This window comes from Trichogramma pretiosum, unplaced genomic scaffold (genome assembly GCF_000599845.2).
Source record: "Trichogramma pretiosum strain Unisexual culture from Peru unplaced genomic scaffold, Tpre_2.0 scaffold39, whole genome shotgun sequence".
In the NCBI taxonomy this organism is placed as follows: domain Eukaryota; kingdom Metazoa; phylum Arthropoda; class Insecta; order Hymenoptera; family Trichogrammatidae; genus Trichogramma; species Trichogramma pretiosum.
Window position 1 is genome coordinate 1,502,803 of NW_019640828.1, and position 17,732 is coordinate 1,520,534.

The window sequence follows — 17,732 nt, forward strand, 5'->3', positions numbered from 1 at the left end:
TTTCCTTCGTTCTTTTAATTTCTTATAATTTTAATCGTTAAAATTGTCTTAGTGCGTTATTAATTTTATTTATTTCCCCTCTTTGTCTTTCTCCTTGTTCTCGTCGACCTCCTTGTCCTTTTCTACGTCTTTCTCTTCCTTATCGGCCTTCTCCTTGTCGCCCTCCTTCTCCTCCTTGGACTCCTTGGCCTCCTTGGTCTCCTTGGCCTCCTCCTTGCCCTCCTTCTCCTCGGTCTTCTCGGGCTTGGGCAGGTGGGTGTTCATGTCCAGGGTCGAGCAGATTTCTTCCCAGTCGGGGAAGCACAGCTCCTTCATTCTCGAGCAGTGGCCGACCAGATTGGGGCAGTTTTCCGTCATGTAGTCGCGCAGCTGGAAGGTGATGTCTTTGTCGATGTAAAGGATCTGAGCCAGGTTAGCGAACGCTACCACATCGAGCTGTTGTTGTACAAAAAAACAGAGAGAATAATTAAATAACGGTTGATTATAAATTTCGAAAAAGATTTTTTTATGTATACTAACCGTGGTGGGCTCGTCGCCGAAGAAGAAGGGCTTGTCGGCGAGCATGTCGCTGAGCACCTTAAGATCGTCGCAACCGAACTGCATGACCTCCTCGGGAGTGTGGATGCCCATGCCCTGAGCCTTGACTTTGCGAGCGCCCTGCAACCAATCCAACTATTCATCACTATTTTGACCAGATTCTCCACATTGTTAAAGCGTCTTAACCAAATATTTTTTTTCTTTTCTTTCTTTTTTTTTTTTTTTTTTAATCCATACATTTATTTTTTTTTCTCTCAACTACGCTCTTTTCGGAGCGTCGTTCTTCGTTCGTTATAAAAATTTATATAATTTTAAAATTTAATATCACTACGACTAAACTAAGTGAACTATGATAAAAGTGCTTTGGTGCAATCGGTACGCGACACTCGTCTTCGACGTATCTCGGCGTGGGCCGTCATCGAGATGCAAACCTAACTCGAGGATTTACATACACCGGCTAGATGTTTTTTATTCTTCGCCGATGGACACACGTACCCACTTGTATACGTCAAATAGAGTGCGCATACCGAGTGCTTTCAAAAAGTCATGCTTTTTCAAGTTTATGTCAACACCCATGAATTAATAAGAAAATTTAGTCAATTTTTCGTCAACGTGCTGAACAATAATACAATTGGTTATCACAAATTTTGTTAATAATAATAAACTACTTGAAATAATTCAACATCTATTATTCGTGTGTGCGTCGCGAGATTCGAGTGAAAATCGGTTTTTAAACATTCACAAAGAAAATTGTAAGTGCTGAGAGTGCGCACGATCAAAAAAGAGCAGCAGCCAGAGAAAAAAAAGAAGAGCTCTCTCTATAAAAAAGGCTATCCAACTCTCTCGTGTATGTTTCAAAAAAAAGAAAAAAAAAAAAGAATAGAAAAAAAAAACGTCCAATATACGCGGATGACGGTGCATCCGCGCGTCGAATCGCCGGCGACGATCGCTTACCTTGCGTCCGAAGGTGAATTTAAAGAAGAAATTCAGGACGGGGTTGGGGATGCGCGTGCCAAGGGCGTGCTGAAGATTGACCTTGTAGCCCTTGAGCATCTGGTCGAGGTTCTTGGTGCGCCAGCACGCCACCACCCAGACGAGATGGTTCTCGATCATGGATATCGTCGCGTGGGCGACGGACTTCTGGGCCTGGCTCAGGCCTGCGTCGATGTCCTTCTCGAACTTCTGGCCGAGCTCGCGCAGGATGAATTTGCTGTCGGTCGTCTCCTCGCCGTTGAGCTCGATGAAGGGCAGCTGGCCCTTCTTCGAGCGGAACTTCATCTTGTGATCGACATTCTGCAAAACAAAAAAAAAGACACATAAGATTATAATACGAGTCTCTCTAAAAAATAGGCGGATACGTTGTATAGTCTCGTGTCTCGATCGAGAAAACACGTGTTACTGCGCTGCCGGGCCGAGTGATGGATGTTTTCGGGAATTTCGCAGAGTGGTTGTAATATAGATGCAAATGCGCGTATATCGATTTTATGGGCTCTCTTTTGACGAGACAAAGACGATAGAGAGAGAGAAGCGATTCTTTTGTGTACAACGTGTGTAAGGCTCAAGGCGCAAAAATCTCTCACACACATCGAGAGAGAGAAGGGGAAGAGAAAAGTACGTTACTATTATTAGCGCGCGCGTGAGCCGCGCCATGGTTTGAAAAAGGGTTGCTGCTCGGCTCGGGTGGTGCATGCGCACACGCGAGTTAGGAAAAACCCTGCCTGCAGTATATACGTATATCAAATCAAAAATAGAGCCTCCGATATCGGTAAGTAAAATAAAATGCGCATTCCACGCATCTCGTCATTAAAAAAAACCAACGCCCATCTTCGAAAAATTGGCCGTATATAATACACACATATATGTATATAAATGTATACGTATAAAGGCCACTGCTGTGTGCATCCGTGTTATATACACACACACATTGTGTATGTATGCGAGAGAGAGAGAGCGCGCGGCCGATGAACTCTTTACGCGCGCGCAGCGCGCCGCGCGTGTGCACACACAGCTTCCGTCGCTTGGCAACGACGCGGCACGCGGCAGCGGCAGCGTCGTCGTCGTCGTCGTCGTCTCTCACTCGCCCCCTTATACCGATTTGTACAGCGCACACACACACATACATACACTATGCACTGTTATAGTGCGAGTAAGCGAGAAAGAGCATAATATAGGTACACGCGCGTATTGATCGTCGTCTCTCTCTCTCTCTCGCTCTGTGCGTTTGGCTAGTCAGGAGAGCCACACAGCCGAGGTGTGGTATCTACTACTACTACTACTACTGCTAGTCGTGCACTTGCATTTCTTTTTATGTTTTTGTTTTATTTCATTTCGTTTTCCGAACTTTCAACGTGCGCGGAATTATATATATCGTATATACACGTCGAGACCCTCTTCCTCTGTCAAGGATGGAATAATAGACGCGGACTTTTTATTTTTCAATTTTCCTCGTTCTCCTCCGTCGTCGTCGTCTTTTTTATCTATCTTTCGTTCTCTCCTTTTCGAGAAAACGGAGCGCGCGACAACGAAATGTATAGAAGAGGGTGGGTGCGCGTGCTTGTCACGTATTATTTTTAGAGACGTTTTACATGTGTGTGTGTGTGCAGCTGCAGCAGCAGCAGCAGCTCTCGAATTCCCGAACACGATAAATCTCGCGCCTCCTCTCCCATGTAAATAGTGTATGTGTTATACGATGATGAATCGACAGGTCTCCCCTTCTCGACTCAAGATATTATACAGGAGAAAAAACACTCCCCGGCGCCTGTACTGCTGCACCGCTGCTGCGTGACACGGCATGTATGTATAAGCAAGCTTCAGCAAAATTTCCAGAGATCCGCGTGCAAGCTCTCTCTCTCTATCCTCCCTTAATTAAATGTCCGAGGGGATAGGTACGTAAGAATTTTTTCCTCTCGAACTGCATGTATAAACCCCCCCGGCCGGTGTGGCGGCTTGGCTTCGGAGCTACTACCGAAGAAATGATATCGATTTTAGTCCGTCTGTGTCTGTCTGTCTCTCCGTCCTTCTCTCTCGTATTCTCGAGCTGCTGCTACCGCTGCTGCAAGCGCGCGCCCCGCGTGCTTCTCTCTGTGAATATATGTGTGTGTGTGCGCGCGTCTGCGTGTATATAGTACTGTGAGAAAGGGCGCGGCTCAAACTCCAACTCCCATGCTGCCGCTGCTGCGCGCCTATATACACACACTCGCGCGCGAGGCATTCAATGTTGCTTCTCTCTCTCTCTCTCTCTCCTCAGGCAGCAGCAGCAGATTTCGCTGTGCGCGAAATTTCTTCGAAAATACCCGTGTTATATGCTCGAGAAACACAAAGCCCATGCCTTGTGCTCACACACATAACACACACACACACGGGCACGATGTAAAGCGCGTCTTTCATTTATTAGACACCGGGCAGAGAGAGAGAGAAAGAGAGGGTTTTCATCGATCCGCGAGTTGAATTATTTATTAAGAAAAAAGCTCGAGCGAGTGAGAAGGCGCTTATCGCGTTGCGAGCTCAACTATTTCCAGAGTGTCCGTGTGTGTGTGTATGCACAGGCGAGGCCTTATAGCTAGCTTTATACATACACATTATAGCCTGGTGGTCATTGACTGGGCGCGCACGAGGCGATGAAAGAGAGATCGGAATTTTGCAATTAATTGCCACTTCGATAAGGCGCTAATGAAATATTCAATAACGTCGAATAAACAATAAACGCTGCGAAATATAACGACTTCTGTGAATCTTTGAAGCGCTACTATATCCATCGCTTTTTCTCCGGACACCTCTATACATTTAATCGTATACATATTACAAGTGCGTGTGACCATTGACATAATAGCCCTCTTTCGCGCGCCGTATTATATAGACAGGCTAAAACGAAACGTCGTGACTCATCGCCTTCTCTATACTATAATACGCGTAAGTGAGTGTATCTATTCGCTACCGAAGCACATCTTATAAACGCCGTCGCTCTCGTTTCAAGTATACACATTCATATATACGCCGGAATTTCCGATAGTTACTTCCGACCTTCGCGCGAGTTTTGCTTTATCATCGATTCTAATGCGCTCGCGCGCACCCATATAATATACATAAACGAGACGAGAGAGAGAGAGAGAAACCTGCAATTTTCTAGATGTAAACGTGCATTATTCATCCTTATCTTTACACCAAGTATATATGTATGCCGCTGCTGTGTGACTCAAGCAGCAGCAGCAGCCACAAAACAATCGGTTTTTCATTATCAATGAGTAATAAATAGTCCCCACCCGTGTCCCCATATATCGATGCTTTTAAGGGTCAAGCCCCAAGAGCTTCGAGCAGCAGCAGAGATGACAGGCGCGACCGAGGAAACTATTTTATAAATGCCGGTGCAGCAGCAGCGATACTCGTTTTGCCGCGCGAAACTGGTTTTATCGCGTGTAGTGTGGTGTATGCCCGTGAGGCAGCCGCGCGCGAACTTATATACTATATACGAGGCACACACGAAATACCTTTAAAGTGCCTCCCCGTGTATCATGGTATGTGCACCTGACGACGAACGAGAGGCCTAGAAAGATATTGAAAAATAAAAAAAGGAAAAAAGGTGCATTGCTCGCGGAACCGATACATAAAGCTCCCCGCCTACCCATCCAAAATATTCGGGTCAAATTTTGTATATGTACCACGCCACACCACACCGGTGCAGCTTACACAAAGCTCGAGTGAGATAGAGAGAGAAAAAAAAGGGAGTGAAGGAGCATAAAAGTGCAATATACACTCACACGTGTATGTATGTATAAAGTCGGAAAAAAGGCGTCGTCGTCGTCGTCGGAAGGGAGGTTCAGCGTCCGCATTTTCCGCAAACGAGGTCGAAATCTCTCTAAAACCCGGGGAAGTTGCGTTGCTGCCGCTGCGAGCGAGCGGTTCATCGATCCCCGGGACTGCTGCTGCTGCTGCTGCTGCTGCCGGCGCCGCCGCTGTTGCAGCTGCAGCGGCCGCTATTATTGAAATTTTTCCTCGCGCGAGAGAGAGATGAATTAAACGCTTACTTCGTTCTTTTTTTTTTGCTATCGTCCAGTATGTATGTATGAACGCAAGCGCAGACATCGGCATCTATCTTCGGCTTCCAAGAACAAAGAGTAAGAGAGAGAGAGACGAGAGAGAAAGGTTATCTCTTCACCCGCCTCGTAACGGAATGCACACGCTACTTCGTACTCTCCAACATGCGGCATCGCGGAGTCGCATCATCATCATCTCTTGCGAGAGAGAACCGTTGCAGTTTTTCTTCTTCTTCTTCTCCTCCTGACCCCCAAGGTTTTGTCAAAACCTTTTGCAGCAGCTGCTTCGCGACGTATAGAGAGATGACGACGATGATACTCGCGCGCTCGCGAGTTTATTTATAGACAGATCCATATTGGGGCTCTTTTCTCTCTCACGGAAGACTAGCGGCAAAGCAGCAGCATTACAACCGATTTATGAGTATTAGAAACGAGAGACGAACAGGGTGAAATCGATAGATCGATGTGACTCCCACGAATTCGTCGTGTATATAGTTATCGCTTTATTTATCGTTGTACGCCGTGACCGAAAGTAAGCTCGAGTCATACTCTCGTCGTACGGGCGGGGAGTCCAAGAGAAGAAGCTCAATTGAGAGGGGTGATTAACTAATTAAGAGCCGTAAACGCATATGTACAATATACGATGCGAAGTTCAAGCGCACACGCGAATACGAGTGAGTATGACTCCCGAATGATGTCCAAGTGTGTATAGTACAAAAGAAGAAGAATATACATACATGCCGCACAAGAAGACGCCGACCAAAGAGCAATCGTGCAAGCTTCTTCGTTCTACACGACGAGCTTTTGTGCAACGATTAGTGCGCGCATGCTAAAATCTAGACACATTGTAGTACGAGCTATTCGTACTTTCACTCGAGCAGAGATTGGCTTTTGGGATTTGTATAAAGGCGCGCGCGTGAGAGAGAAAGACGGGAATGAAAGAGAGAGAGAAAAAAAAAATAAAGAAGTGGCGTGTGCGTTATATACCGCTCTCTCCGCTCCGTCACGCGAGTCGTTAACTAATTCATCGTAATTGAAACACAAGAGGGATAGACGAGAGAGAGAGAGAGAGAGAGAGAAAGGAGAGAGGCGATAACGTGGAGAGAGAGAGAGTGAATCACTGCACGCACGCACACACATACACACGTTTCGGGATAAAATTATAACCACGGCCAAGAGAAAGAGAGACAGATGCCAAGTTCAAGCTCGCGACGTCGACGGAGAGAGAGAGAGAAAAGAGAAAAGCCAACGCCCTTTCCATTTCGCGCTTATTACGGGTACTGCTGGACTCTCTCTGTGTACTAGCTCATCCCCCCCTGCGAGTGATATGTGCCCGCACCACGATGTACACGTGTTTCCCGACTGCAACAGCCGGAGCACGCGTGAGAGCAATAAAAATCTATTTTCGGGATCGTATACATACACGCATACGGGAAATTTTACTACTTCCGATTTGGCGCGCGGTTGTATAAACACCACGTAGCGCACATGGAGAGAGAGATTCCTTTTTTGAAAAACACCTCGTATATGCGTACGCGTAGAGTAAGAGCCAACGCAGGGGGGCACTAATATAAGCGTTATTTAATGTATTGTGCCCTATATTATACGCTACGTATATAGGGGTAGCAACGGATCTCCGTACATGGCCCGTATTTATATTATATTTTACACCTATTTTCATACCTCGAAACTACTTCCGCTCTTTGTTCTTATATCGACGCGCGACTAAATCATTACGATAATTCATCCTTTGCCCCGTATATTCGTATTCGTGTTACGGTACGTGTGTGTACACAACTCGTGGCCCGAAAAAATTCAAAACATCGTCTCGCTCTTTAATGTTGTTGTATGCGCCGCGCTTTCGACGCGAGTAGTATGTATAAACACGTTTATTCGTATTAAAGAGTCGAGACTCGTGTTCGCGCGAATAACGCAGCCTTATAGTTGTGTTGTGTGTGTGGTAGTGCGAGCTGCTGCATTCCATAACTCGGCGACGCTATATATACCGCGTATATTATATGCGTGTGTTTTATTGAAGAGAGTTCGACGAAAAGATTTTATGGTATTTTGTAGTAGTAGCAGAAGAAGCAGAAGGATACATGTAATATGCATAAGCGTGCAGTAACGAAGAAAAAAAAAACTATTATCCGTTTATACCATAATTCGAAGCTCGCGCGCGCGTAAGAAAGTTTTTCTCTTCCAATGAGAACTGGGTTATCTTTTACGAGCGCCTTTTTTCTCTCTCTCTATCTCTCTAGGGGGGAAAAAATTATTATTTTTCTTTTTTTTTTCTTCATTTTTATTTCCATTACTCTCTTGTATATACGCGTTGCGCGAAAAGTGTTACAAATAGAAAATAATCGCCGCGAGCAAGTGCCGCTGCTGCTACTGCTGCCGCCGAGTGCACAACACCGTTACAATTGTGTGCGGTGTGCTGCTCCGTATATTATACACCGCTCGCGCACGCGCTCCGAAAAAGAAAACAAAAACACAAAACAAAGACGCGAGGTACGGAGCAGCTGACGTACTACTACTACTGCTACTACTGCTGTTCTTTCTCAAGGGTCTTTGCTTGTAGCACACGTTTACGTAAATAGGTTGATTTTCGTTTGCGGTGCAGAGAGCAGTTGTCGTCGTCGTCGCACCCCAACAGACGTGCGCGCGTGTGTGTGTGCAACGCTATCGTATTTCCTCGTACACCATACATAAATATAAAAATTAATTAAAACGTTATCGAGTGACAACACCTGGATATCGCGCGAGAGAGACCGCAAAAGAACTTTCGCTCGCGCGCACGTATCGCTCGCCCCGATTCAATTAATCCTTTATGAATATAAATGCCACACATTGTTGCTACGTTAAGAAAAAATGAAGAAAAAAAAAATATTTATAGGTGGATAATAATCCTGAAAGGAGAGAAAGTGGCAAAATTTATAATAACGACGTATGAAATCGTTAAAATGATACGAATGCAGATACGAGAGGTAGGCTTTCTCGCGCGTGGTGCGTATATTGATTATATTCTAAGCGAAAGTCAAGCTTTGCAGCTGTTTAGTGGACATTTTTCAACCCGAAATATAATAATATAATTATGATACGAAGACTCGAAGCGAGTGTGTGTGTGTATAAACGTGCCAATGACGAAACACGACCGTCTGCACTCATCTCTCTCTCTCCACCACCTATAACTGCACAGCAGGTTGTTGCACAAATCCTTCGCCTCCGAGTGAGAGGAATAAATAGGTGCGCCTTTTGCTCGCTCGCGCCAGGGCAAACACGGGGGATTAGATTACGATAATAAAATCGAATTATCACCGCTGCATATGTATATGTAATATAGGTGCATCTCGTATACACAATATAGATATATACATATATATAATGCCTTCCTCTCTCGTTACAATGCAATAAGCCGTAATGATATTTTTTGTGCCGCAGCTGTAGCTGCTGCTGCTGTTGCATATAGCTCCGGGACAAATTTCGTAACTAACGTATATGCATATAAGAGAGAGAGAAAGAACAAAACGCGCCGTTGTTGTTGTGATTAAGTGTCGAGACACGGGAGGCAAAAAGATCGAGCGAAAGGAAACGCGCCGTTGTATATTATATGCACAAACACGAGTGCAACGAGCAGTAGTGGTAGTAGAGAGAGGATGTTTGGCGCGAAGTGATTTATTATAATATTATATAATGCGCCGATCATCGAAGTCTCGTTGTTGTGTGTGCGTGCGTGTGCGTGTGCGAATATAACCAAACAATGGCTCGATTACAACAAAGCTACCGTACGCGTTATGTAGTATAGGTACGCGCGTACTCAATATACATATAGCGATAGAAAAAGACGACGACGACGAAAAAATCCTATAAGCCGTAAGAGCCGTTTCGTGTTGCGAAGATATTCAATATATATGTGTGCGTGCGTGTGTGATGGAAATTGGCGACGACCAACGCGTTTTAACACACATAAAAGATATACGTATGATATATAGTCGTCGCTGCCGCGAATCACGCGATGACTAAATGACACACATTGACGCCCGTAATGTCGCGTCGCGTCGTGTCGTGTCTCGCGCTCGTTTAAAATCCTTCCCTTCCTGCACCCGTTCCACACAAAAAAGAGACGACGAAATAAAAAAAAAAACAGCTCGACGATTCTTTATCACGCGCGCCTGTATATTTAATAAATGAATAGAATCGAAACGCGCATTTCGTCGCGTACAATCATGGAAATAGCAGCGCTGGAAAAAATATATATAAATCTTATATTAATCCCTGTATATAGTCGTAGTCGTCGTCGCTTTAATAAACACGCGCGTACGAAGTTATATTACGTGCATACACGGCGTTATATTAGTGTGCGCATGAGTGAGCGCGACGACGACGACGACGACAAACTCGCGCGCGGATACATACATACATATAGTTTTCCAACCATTGCATCCGCAAGCCTATAGAAGGCAACGCAGCACACATACACACAGATAGAATTGCATCGCTCGACTCGGCTCGACTCGCGGCATTCTCACATTTATACAGACACACGCACACACACGTGTGTGCCCCTTTATGAATACCAATGGGTTAGCGAGTCGAGAGAGAGAGCGTCGGCGACGTCGCGGAATGCATTCGGTCACTGACGTCGCTAGCACGAGTGAGCTAGCTAGCTCGTCGTGTGTTTACGAAAGCGCCAAGCCGAGTGTGTACGTATGTGTGCGTGTGTGTGAATTATATACGCGATTTATCGATATATATAAGCCCAGGAATGATACGAGCGCTGCTTTTCGTAAACGAATAGCATTTGAAATTTTTTTAAGCAGAGAGAGAGAGAGAGAGAATGCACATTGACACGAAAAAACGAGCGAGAAGAGTACAAAGAGAAAATTGGACACAGTGTGTCTGTATATACGTATGGTTTCAGCAACTTTTCCTACTTTCGAGATGTTTCAACTAACGACGTTCGCGACCCGCAGAAAAGCCCGAGCGAGAGAGATGCATTACGTTGCCAAACGTTAGTTAGTTATATGTGTGTGTGTATGTGCATACGCTGAAACTGGTTTTGAACCTTGATGTTATACATTTTGCATGTATACGTAGATGTATCTCTCTCTCTAAGGCAGACAGTGCAGCACACTTAGGCGAGCAGCGCAAATGCTGGTGCAGCAGCGCAGCAATTTCTAAATTCTCATAATCAGTTTTGGCGCGAGCCTGAAAAACACAATCCTATTGTAACACGTATATACAACAACGCCGGTATTGTAGAAGCCAATTAAACACAAGCACAGATAACCGATCTCTTTTCACTTTCGAAGATATCTCGAGAAGCCGCACGATACAGCGAGAGATTTTCGCACACCCGACAGGCCCGATTGTTCTATACACACGCACGAAAGAGAGAGAGAGAGAGAGAGAAAAAAATTGATTTTAGAAGAGAGAAAAAATACATGGTATATAACTTCATTACGCGAGCAGCGGCGTCGAGAAATCGAATTCCAATGCATCGGATAATATAGACTTTCGTGCGTAACAACGAGCGCATACACACACACATGCGTGTGTACGACCGCACTCGCGAGAGGTAGACAACAGCAACAAAAAGTCAATCAATTTCTTCGCTCGTAATATGCAACTTACTTGTAACGCACGACACGTCGTCGCGTATATAATTTCTCATTATTATTATCATTATATATTGTTTTCCGCTCTCTCCCTCTCTCTGTCTACGGTCATCGGACGATTGTTTTTCTTTTTTATATATGTATAGAAAAAAGTGCCGAATGATAATAAATGAATTGAAGAACAATCGCGCCTTAATTATAGAAAGTCTTCGCGACGAGGAGGAATTTAAAATATGCACGATAATGTGATTTTAGCAATTTATGGTGTTGTTGTTGTTGTTGTTGTTGTTGTTGTTGTTGTTGTTGTTATTGTTGTCGGCGATGATGACGACGATGATAATGCGCTTATATGTAAGTACTCGAGATTCGAACTACACGTATAGCAGCAGACGCACAAAGTGAAACTCGCGAACAATGAGCTTGCGTGATTGACGAGCATCGCAATTAACGAAGAATCATAAGAGAGAGAAAAAAAAATAATTCAAGAAGCAACAAAGTTTTATTAATACGATCGCAGGCGTAATTGCAATGTTTCTATTAAACGGGTCGTATAGTAGTGGTAGCTGTCAAATTCCATTTTACAGGCAGAGCGGCATATACAATATCTATAAATTCGATATTATTTCACCTTCGAGAGAAGCTCTCGAGCTCGATTTAATGACTTTGTGTATAATATGTATCTCATGTCAGTCTCTCTCTCTGGGGCATTTCTCATTTATGCTCCAGACGTACCACCATATATACCGAGGAGGAGAGAAGGTCTCCTCCGCACATGGGAAATTACCGGCTGCTGCTGCAGCACGACGTCGGGCGCGAGAGGAGGAGGAGGAGGAGAATAGTAATTAATTGTATAATAATCTTCGTGCACAATCGGTGTATCGGTGGCGGCGGTGTTGTGGTGTTGTGGTGCTTTCGAACTCGCGCGCCGTGTACATATATACAACGTCGTCCTACTTCATTTACTCGACTTTCTATCATCGAAGAAGGAGCCCCCGCCGTATACAGAGTCCGAGTACAAAAACGTCGGGAGAATTAAAAAGCTGTACACATATATAAAATATGAAAAATGGACAATTTTTTCCCGCGCAATCGAAGAAAAACTTCTCTAAACTCGCGAGAGTTTTCTCCGCCGAGCGATCGTAAATAAATAAATAAAATTTCGCTTTTCAAACGACTGAATAGTGGTTGTAGAAGTAAGGAGAAGAAGAGATGTGCACTTGCTGCTGCTGCACGCACAGACTCTCTGTATACACATACCTCATCGTATATGTATAGAAAGCCTGCCTGCCTGCAGCTTGTGCGTTTACCGTTAGCTTTTGCACGCGCGCGCGCATATAATATATTTACCTTTTGCGGAGTCGAGAGAAGAGTCGCGCGCGCAAACATCAGTCGAGAGTAGAGTCGCGAGGCATTATAATGTGTGTGCCATGTGTATGTATTTTGCGGTGCGTTGGCCTTATAAATTTCACGCGTTTACGGCAAATTTAAATATTTACGCAACTTTATACTACCTGTAATATCGAATATTTCGGATGTTCTCTTCTCTATATTAAAAATAGACCAGAGCGAATACGAATGCGCGGAATGTCGAAGAAAAATCATCATCATCTTTTCGCACTCGCGCGATTACTACACACCGCACTCGCACACATACACACGTGCAGTCTCAAGGTTCATCCTTTCTCTCTTTTACATCTTATTTTCACCACCGTCAATTCTCTCTCTCTGCTGCTGCTCAGTGTGTTATAAATATGTGTGCGAAGGTCGCGTGCCTGCGCGCGAGCGAACAACAACAACTGCAGCAACGAGCGCGCGACACGGTGAATTTCTCATCGCGCGCTCGCTCGCGGGGGAAATTATAATGTATAATATGAAAAGGGAAGTTAGTCGTGGCGAATTCTCACCGAGTCTAAGTTCAACAACTCGCGCGCGCGCGTGTGTCATTATTTTACAACGCGACGACGTTTTACAAATCACATTACAAGCCAGCGGCGGCGGCGGCCTACTGTTATCGATCGGAAATCGAGTCTATATACGTATCTGTGTACACACGCGTTAATAGGTATTTGTTGTGTATAACATGGCGATCGAGCCGCGAAGGCATATTTATCGATGAATTATGCGTAACAAATCAACCAACGGCACGACGGCGCTTATATGTTTTTATACACACGCACATGTACGCGCTTAGGTGCCGAGCGATATCTCGCCTGTCGTTAATTAATAAAAAATGGCTAAATCACCGATTCGATCTCATCGCGTCTCCGTCGCTCTTTGAACTTTCAGCTTTGAATACGTAATTATATATACAAACACCGATCGATTTGTATAATATAAGATGATCTCTCCATTATCTCCCTCACTGGTCACTGATCAAAAGCCTCGAAAATCCGCGTATACGATATATAATCATCGCGTAATTATAATTTAGCGCGCCAACGCACAACAACCGCGAAGAGAGAGATTTGCATCGGTCGCGCGTGTGCGTGTGCATGAAAGAGAGCAAGCGCGTGGTCGTCGGTGTATAGACACATAGGTGTTACGTTACTCCACCGTACGATATGTGGAAAAGGACACCCCGAGCGCTGTGTTTATTTTATAACATTTACAATACGATAGATATATAATTTCCTCCTGGTAGTTTTTTTTGGCATCTCTCTCTCTCTTGGTTAATGCGGTTCTGATATCACATAGAGAAGTTTTCGAGATCGAGCTACATTTTACAACCGTCGTTTATTAATAGGTCAAATGCTTATTGAGCGCGCGCGCGCGAGCAAATCCCGCGAAATCGAAGCGTCGTTTTATGTAGAAACGAAAACTACTCTCGGCGAGCAGAAGCAAAAAAAAATTGAAATGCCATATCTCACTGCGTACATGTACGTGCACAGCAGATCGATTTGTCAATCCATCCGTCTCGCTTTATTAAATATATCATTGAGTCGTCGTCGTATACGGTTGCGCGAGAGACCTGACGCTCGCGCATATAATATGTGCCCGCGCGCGCCGCGACACGCTCGACTACCTCGTCGACGTCGCATGGTGGTAGTGGTGGTGGCCTTGTATCGTCTTACTTTCGCGTAATTTTTTTTTTTTTATTCACTCTCGTGCACTTCTCTCTCTCTCCCTAACGCGTCCGTAAACAAAGAGTCATTGATTATATCGCGCGCTCCTTCAAAATTCGCCGAAAGATATAGTTCGGTCTCTCTTCGACGTGTTTATACTCACGCGGAGGATGTAGTGTGTGGGTAATAAACGGCTTTAAAACCGATCGGAGTAGTGCGAAATGAAACACATCGACTCACCTGCAACATAAAAAGAAAAAATCGATATGAAAAATTAGTCATATTGTGCTTTTGTGTGTTTATTATTATTATTTTTTTTTTTTTTTACGACACAAAAGGAGTAATAATTTTTGTTTATATCTGGCTTAGATCTACGGCTTAAAAGTACGCGTAAGTGTGTAGCTCGCGGAAAGAAAAAAATAGTAGGACTGTTAACAAGCGGTAGTTAAAAAAAATCCGTGCTAGGCCTCTTCTGCGTTTTAGTTTCAAAGATCTTATTTACATCAGGATTATTAAATACCCTACGAAAAATGCTTCGACTTTTTGCGCATCAAAAAGCTCGCAAACAACGAAACAAAAAAATAAAATGACGAATTCCTCGCGACATTAATTTTCTCGAATACCTGCGCGTATATGAATGAATGAAAGCCGCGCGTGAAAGCGCGTCGATAAACAAACGAACGATTAACGCGCGCGAGCCACGCCAATCGCCAAAATGAAATTTTCAATCGCGTGGTGTGTGTGCCGCCGCTGCGTTGTTGTTGTCGTTATTATCGCGCCACGACGACGACGACGACGACGAAAGCGACTTAACGCACACATTACGTTACACACACAGAAGCTTCAAGAAAGAAGCGAAATAAAAAAAAAAAAAAAAGCAGAAGTCGAGGAGTCGACACAAACACATGCCAGAGCGCAGTTTGGTATACATATGAAACGCGCATTTTGCTTCGCGCAACGATAAGTTGGGTATATATATTTTTCTTCGGCGCGGCATTCCTCGCGCGCTCGACGAGGCGTATACTGTACGTGAATGCACACACGTGTGCATGTGTGTGCGTAAGTGCATAATATACACATTGCACGTAAACGTGTGTATGGAAGAAATCTCTTATATCCACCCGTATACTCTGCTCCGTGAATGCGTTTAATATTGGCGCTTCCTCGGATCGATGATCGCGCGCGCGATGTATACGTATGGTTAAATTACACGCGTTTTGACGAATGAAAACACATACACATATCGTATTATATACAGAGCTCTTTTCTTGTATTTAATATTATGAATATTATGAACATTATGTAAATAATAAAATTCGTGTCGCTTCTCTCCTCTTATCCTTCAAAACTTTTGGCGAGATCTGGACGATTAATCACGAATTTAAGAGCTGCTCGCGTTTGTTTGCCTCTTCTGTTCGTCTTTCTTTTTTTATACCCGAGAGATAAAGAATTATTATTACGAGTCAAAAGTGCACGGTCAACAGCGAACGAAAGAGAGAAGATTAGTGGCTCTGGCTATATAATAATATATAAGAATTCGTCGTAGTCGTCGTCGTCGTCGGCGGCTAATTTGTCGTTGATTCGTCTTGATCGATCGGTCGTGCGTTTGTGTGTGGGATACTGTATTACTTTTCTTTTTTCGAAATTCCATTCATAATTTCGCGTAACATTTTATAACGATATAATAATGGCGCGCTTGTATGCGATGCACATTCCTCGTCCAATCAAAAATCATCAATAACTCGCTTATAAAACGAACGTATGTATGCATATATACGGGCAAAAGAGAGCACATCAACTAGAGAGAGAGAGAGAGAGAGAGAGAGAGAGAGAGAATAAAAAAGAGATTAAAAAAGACGCAAACAACGAATGAATCCTCGCATATGTGCAGCGCAGCGCAGTCAGTCACACACAAACTGCCGAAGCTACAGTAGCCAGCAGCAGCAAGAAGAAGACGACAAAGAAGAGGGAGCCCCGTAAAGAAACGTTACCACACGAAGATCTCTTTGAGTTCTTTTTATTCGTCGACGACGACTCTTTAATACTCGAGGGGGTATATATACTTTAAACGAGATAATAATGCTGGCTTATTTGTGCGTTGCGAATACTCTCTGTGCAGCATGGACGTCGCTTTCTCATGCGAGCTTTTTATGTACGACTGTATATAGATTAACCATTTTTCGACCTTTTATAATACACCCGCACTGCACACAAACACACACACACGGACTAACGCACACGCTCCGTGGCCCACGTGTGATACTTTTCTACTTTTCTCACTCTGTTTGAGCCGCGATAATTAAAAGCCGATTTCGTTGCGCTCAGCGGCGCTTACCGCTTGTATTATGTTGTATTTATTTTATCATTATTATATACAAAGTCGAGTATGTGACAGGGTAACACAAAAATGCAGAGCAGAAACTGCGTGTGTGCCACGCCTGCGCGTGACATTAATCAAACGGCTAGTACGACATAAAGACCAGAGAAGCAGCAGAAGAAGAAGAAGAAGCTTCTTTGCCCCAAATTTATTAATTCCTTTGCCCACTGTATAAAGAGTCAATGGCTGACGCGCCGGAATGCGAGGAGTTTATTTTTAAACAAAATCGACCGACGACAGATTCCAGAGAAGAGATTTCGGGGGCTTCTCTCTCTCGAGCGCAGGAGAGAAGAAGGATGAAGAAAAAAATGAAGCGTACAGCGTGTCGTACACAATATTAAATTATATCGCGCGTGCGAAAAAGAGCGTTAGTTGAGAGAGAGAGACGAGGCGAGCTTAGTGCAGGGATCGGAGCAAAAAGAAATATCAGAAGAAGACAGCAGCGCGCATCTCTCTTTTGAAGCTCTGCCTCAAAGCTGCGAGGCGCGCGTAATACACGGCGTTTTACACGTGTATGTATCGTATAGACATACACTTACTTGCACACACGTATACATGGTTTCTGTATAAAATCGGTCTCGGTGCGCGAGCGCGCGCAACGCCTTGAATTCTAAAAATACGCGATATATTCCTCTCCGATATAATACTCGTATAACGAAACACGCTTTTTAGAGCCGCGCGCGTATTCGCGCATTTTTCGATTAAAATGATAATTTTGCGCGAATCGCAATATCTCTACTATATAAATGAAGCAAGCGAGCACACACGCGTCGTCGTCGTATACAGTGGAAAAGTTTTGCTCGTTGCGCGCACGCGCAGAAAATTATAAATGATCTTTTTTTTTTATTTCATTTTATTTTTATATTTTAGCATTTTCAAAGGAGAAAGTCCCGCGCGCGCGTGTACGAGAGGAGACTTTTGCAACATTTCTCTCTTTATACATACGAATGTATATAATGGTTGTACATTGCAAAAATAAGAAGAAGAAGAGGACGTGTACAAACGCACGCCCGGCACTCGCGGTATATACGGCGCGGCGCGTGGTGTATTAATACACACAACATGAACATATTTACGATCGGATTATCAGCGCATACATGTAGGTACGTCT

The 17,732-nt window shown here is 44.2% G+C and overlaps 1 protein-coding gene across 2 annotated transcripts in view; it reads right to left on the minus strand.

The window, feature by feature from the left end:
• LOC106659654 (failed axon connections) overlaps nt 1-17,732 on the minus strand; it is a 28,819-nt gene continuing 11,087 nt past the window's right edge. The window contains exons 2-4 of one of the 2 annotated variants that reach the window (XM_014382330.2): nt 1,492-1,830; nt 520-657; nt 1-435 (exon numbers count right to left, since the gene is read on the minus strand). In XM_014382330.2, the coding sequence (XP_014237816.1) occupies nt 70-435; nt 520-657; nt 1,492-1,830 (843 nt within the window). In that variant the 3' untranslated portion in view covers nt 1-69. Of the gene's footprint in view, nt 436-519; nt 673-1,491; nt 1,831-17,732 lie in introns of both variants that reach the window. The other variant, XM_014382329.2, reaches the window with a different exon arrangement.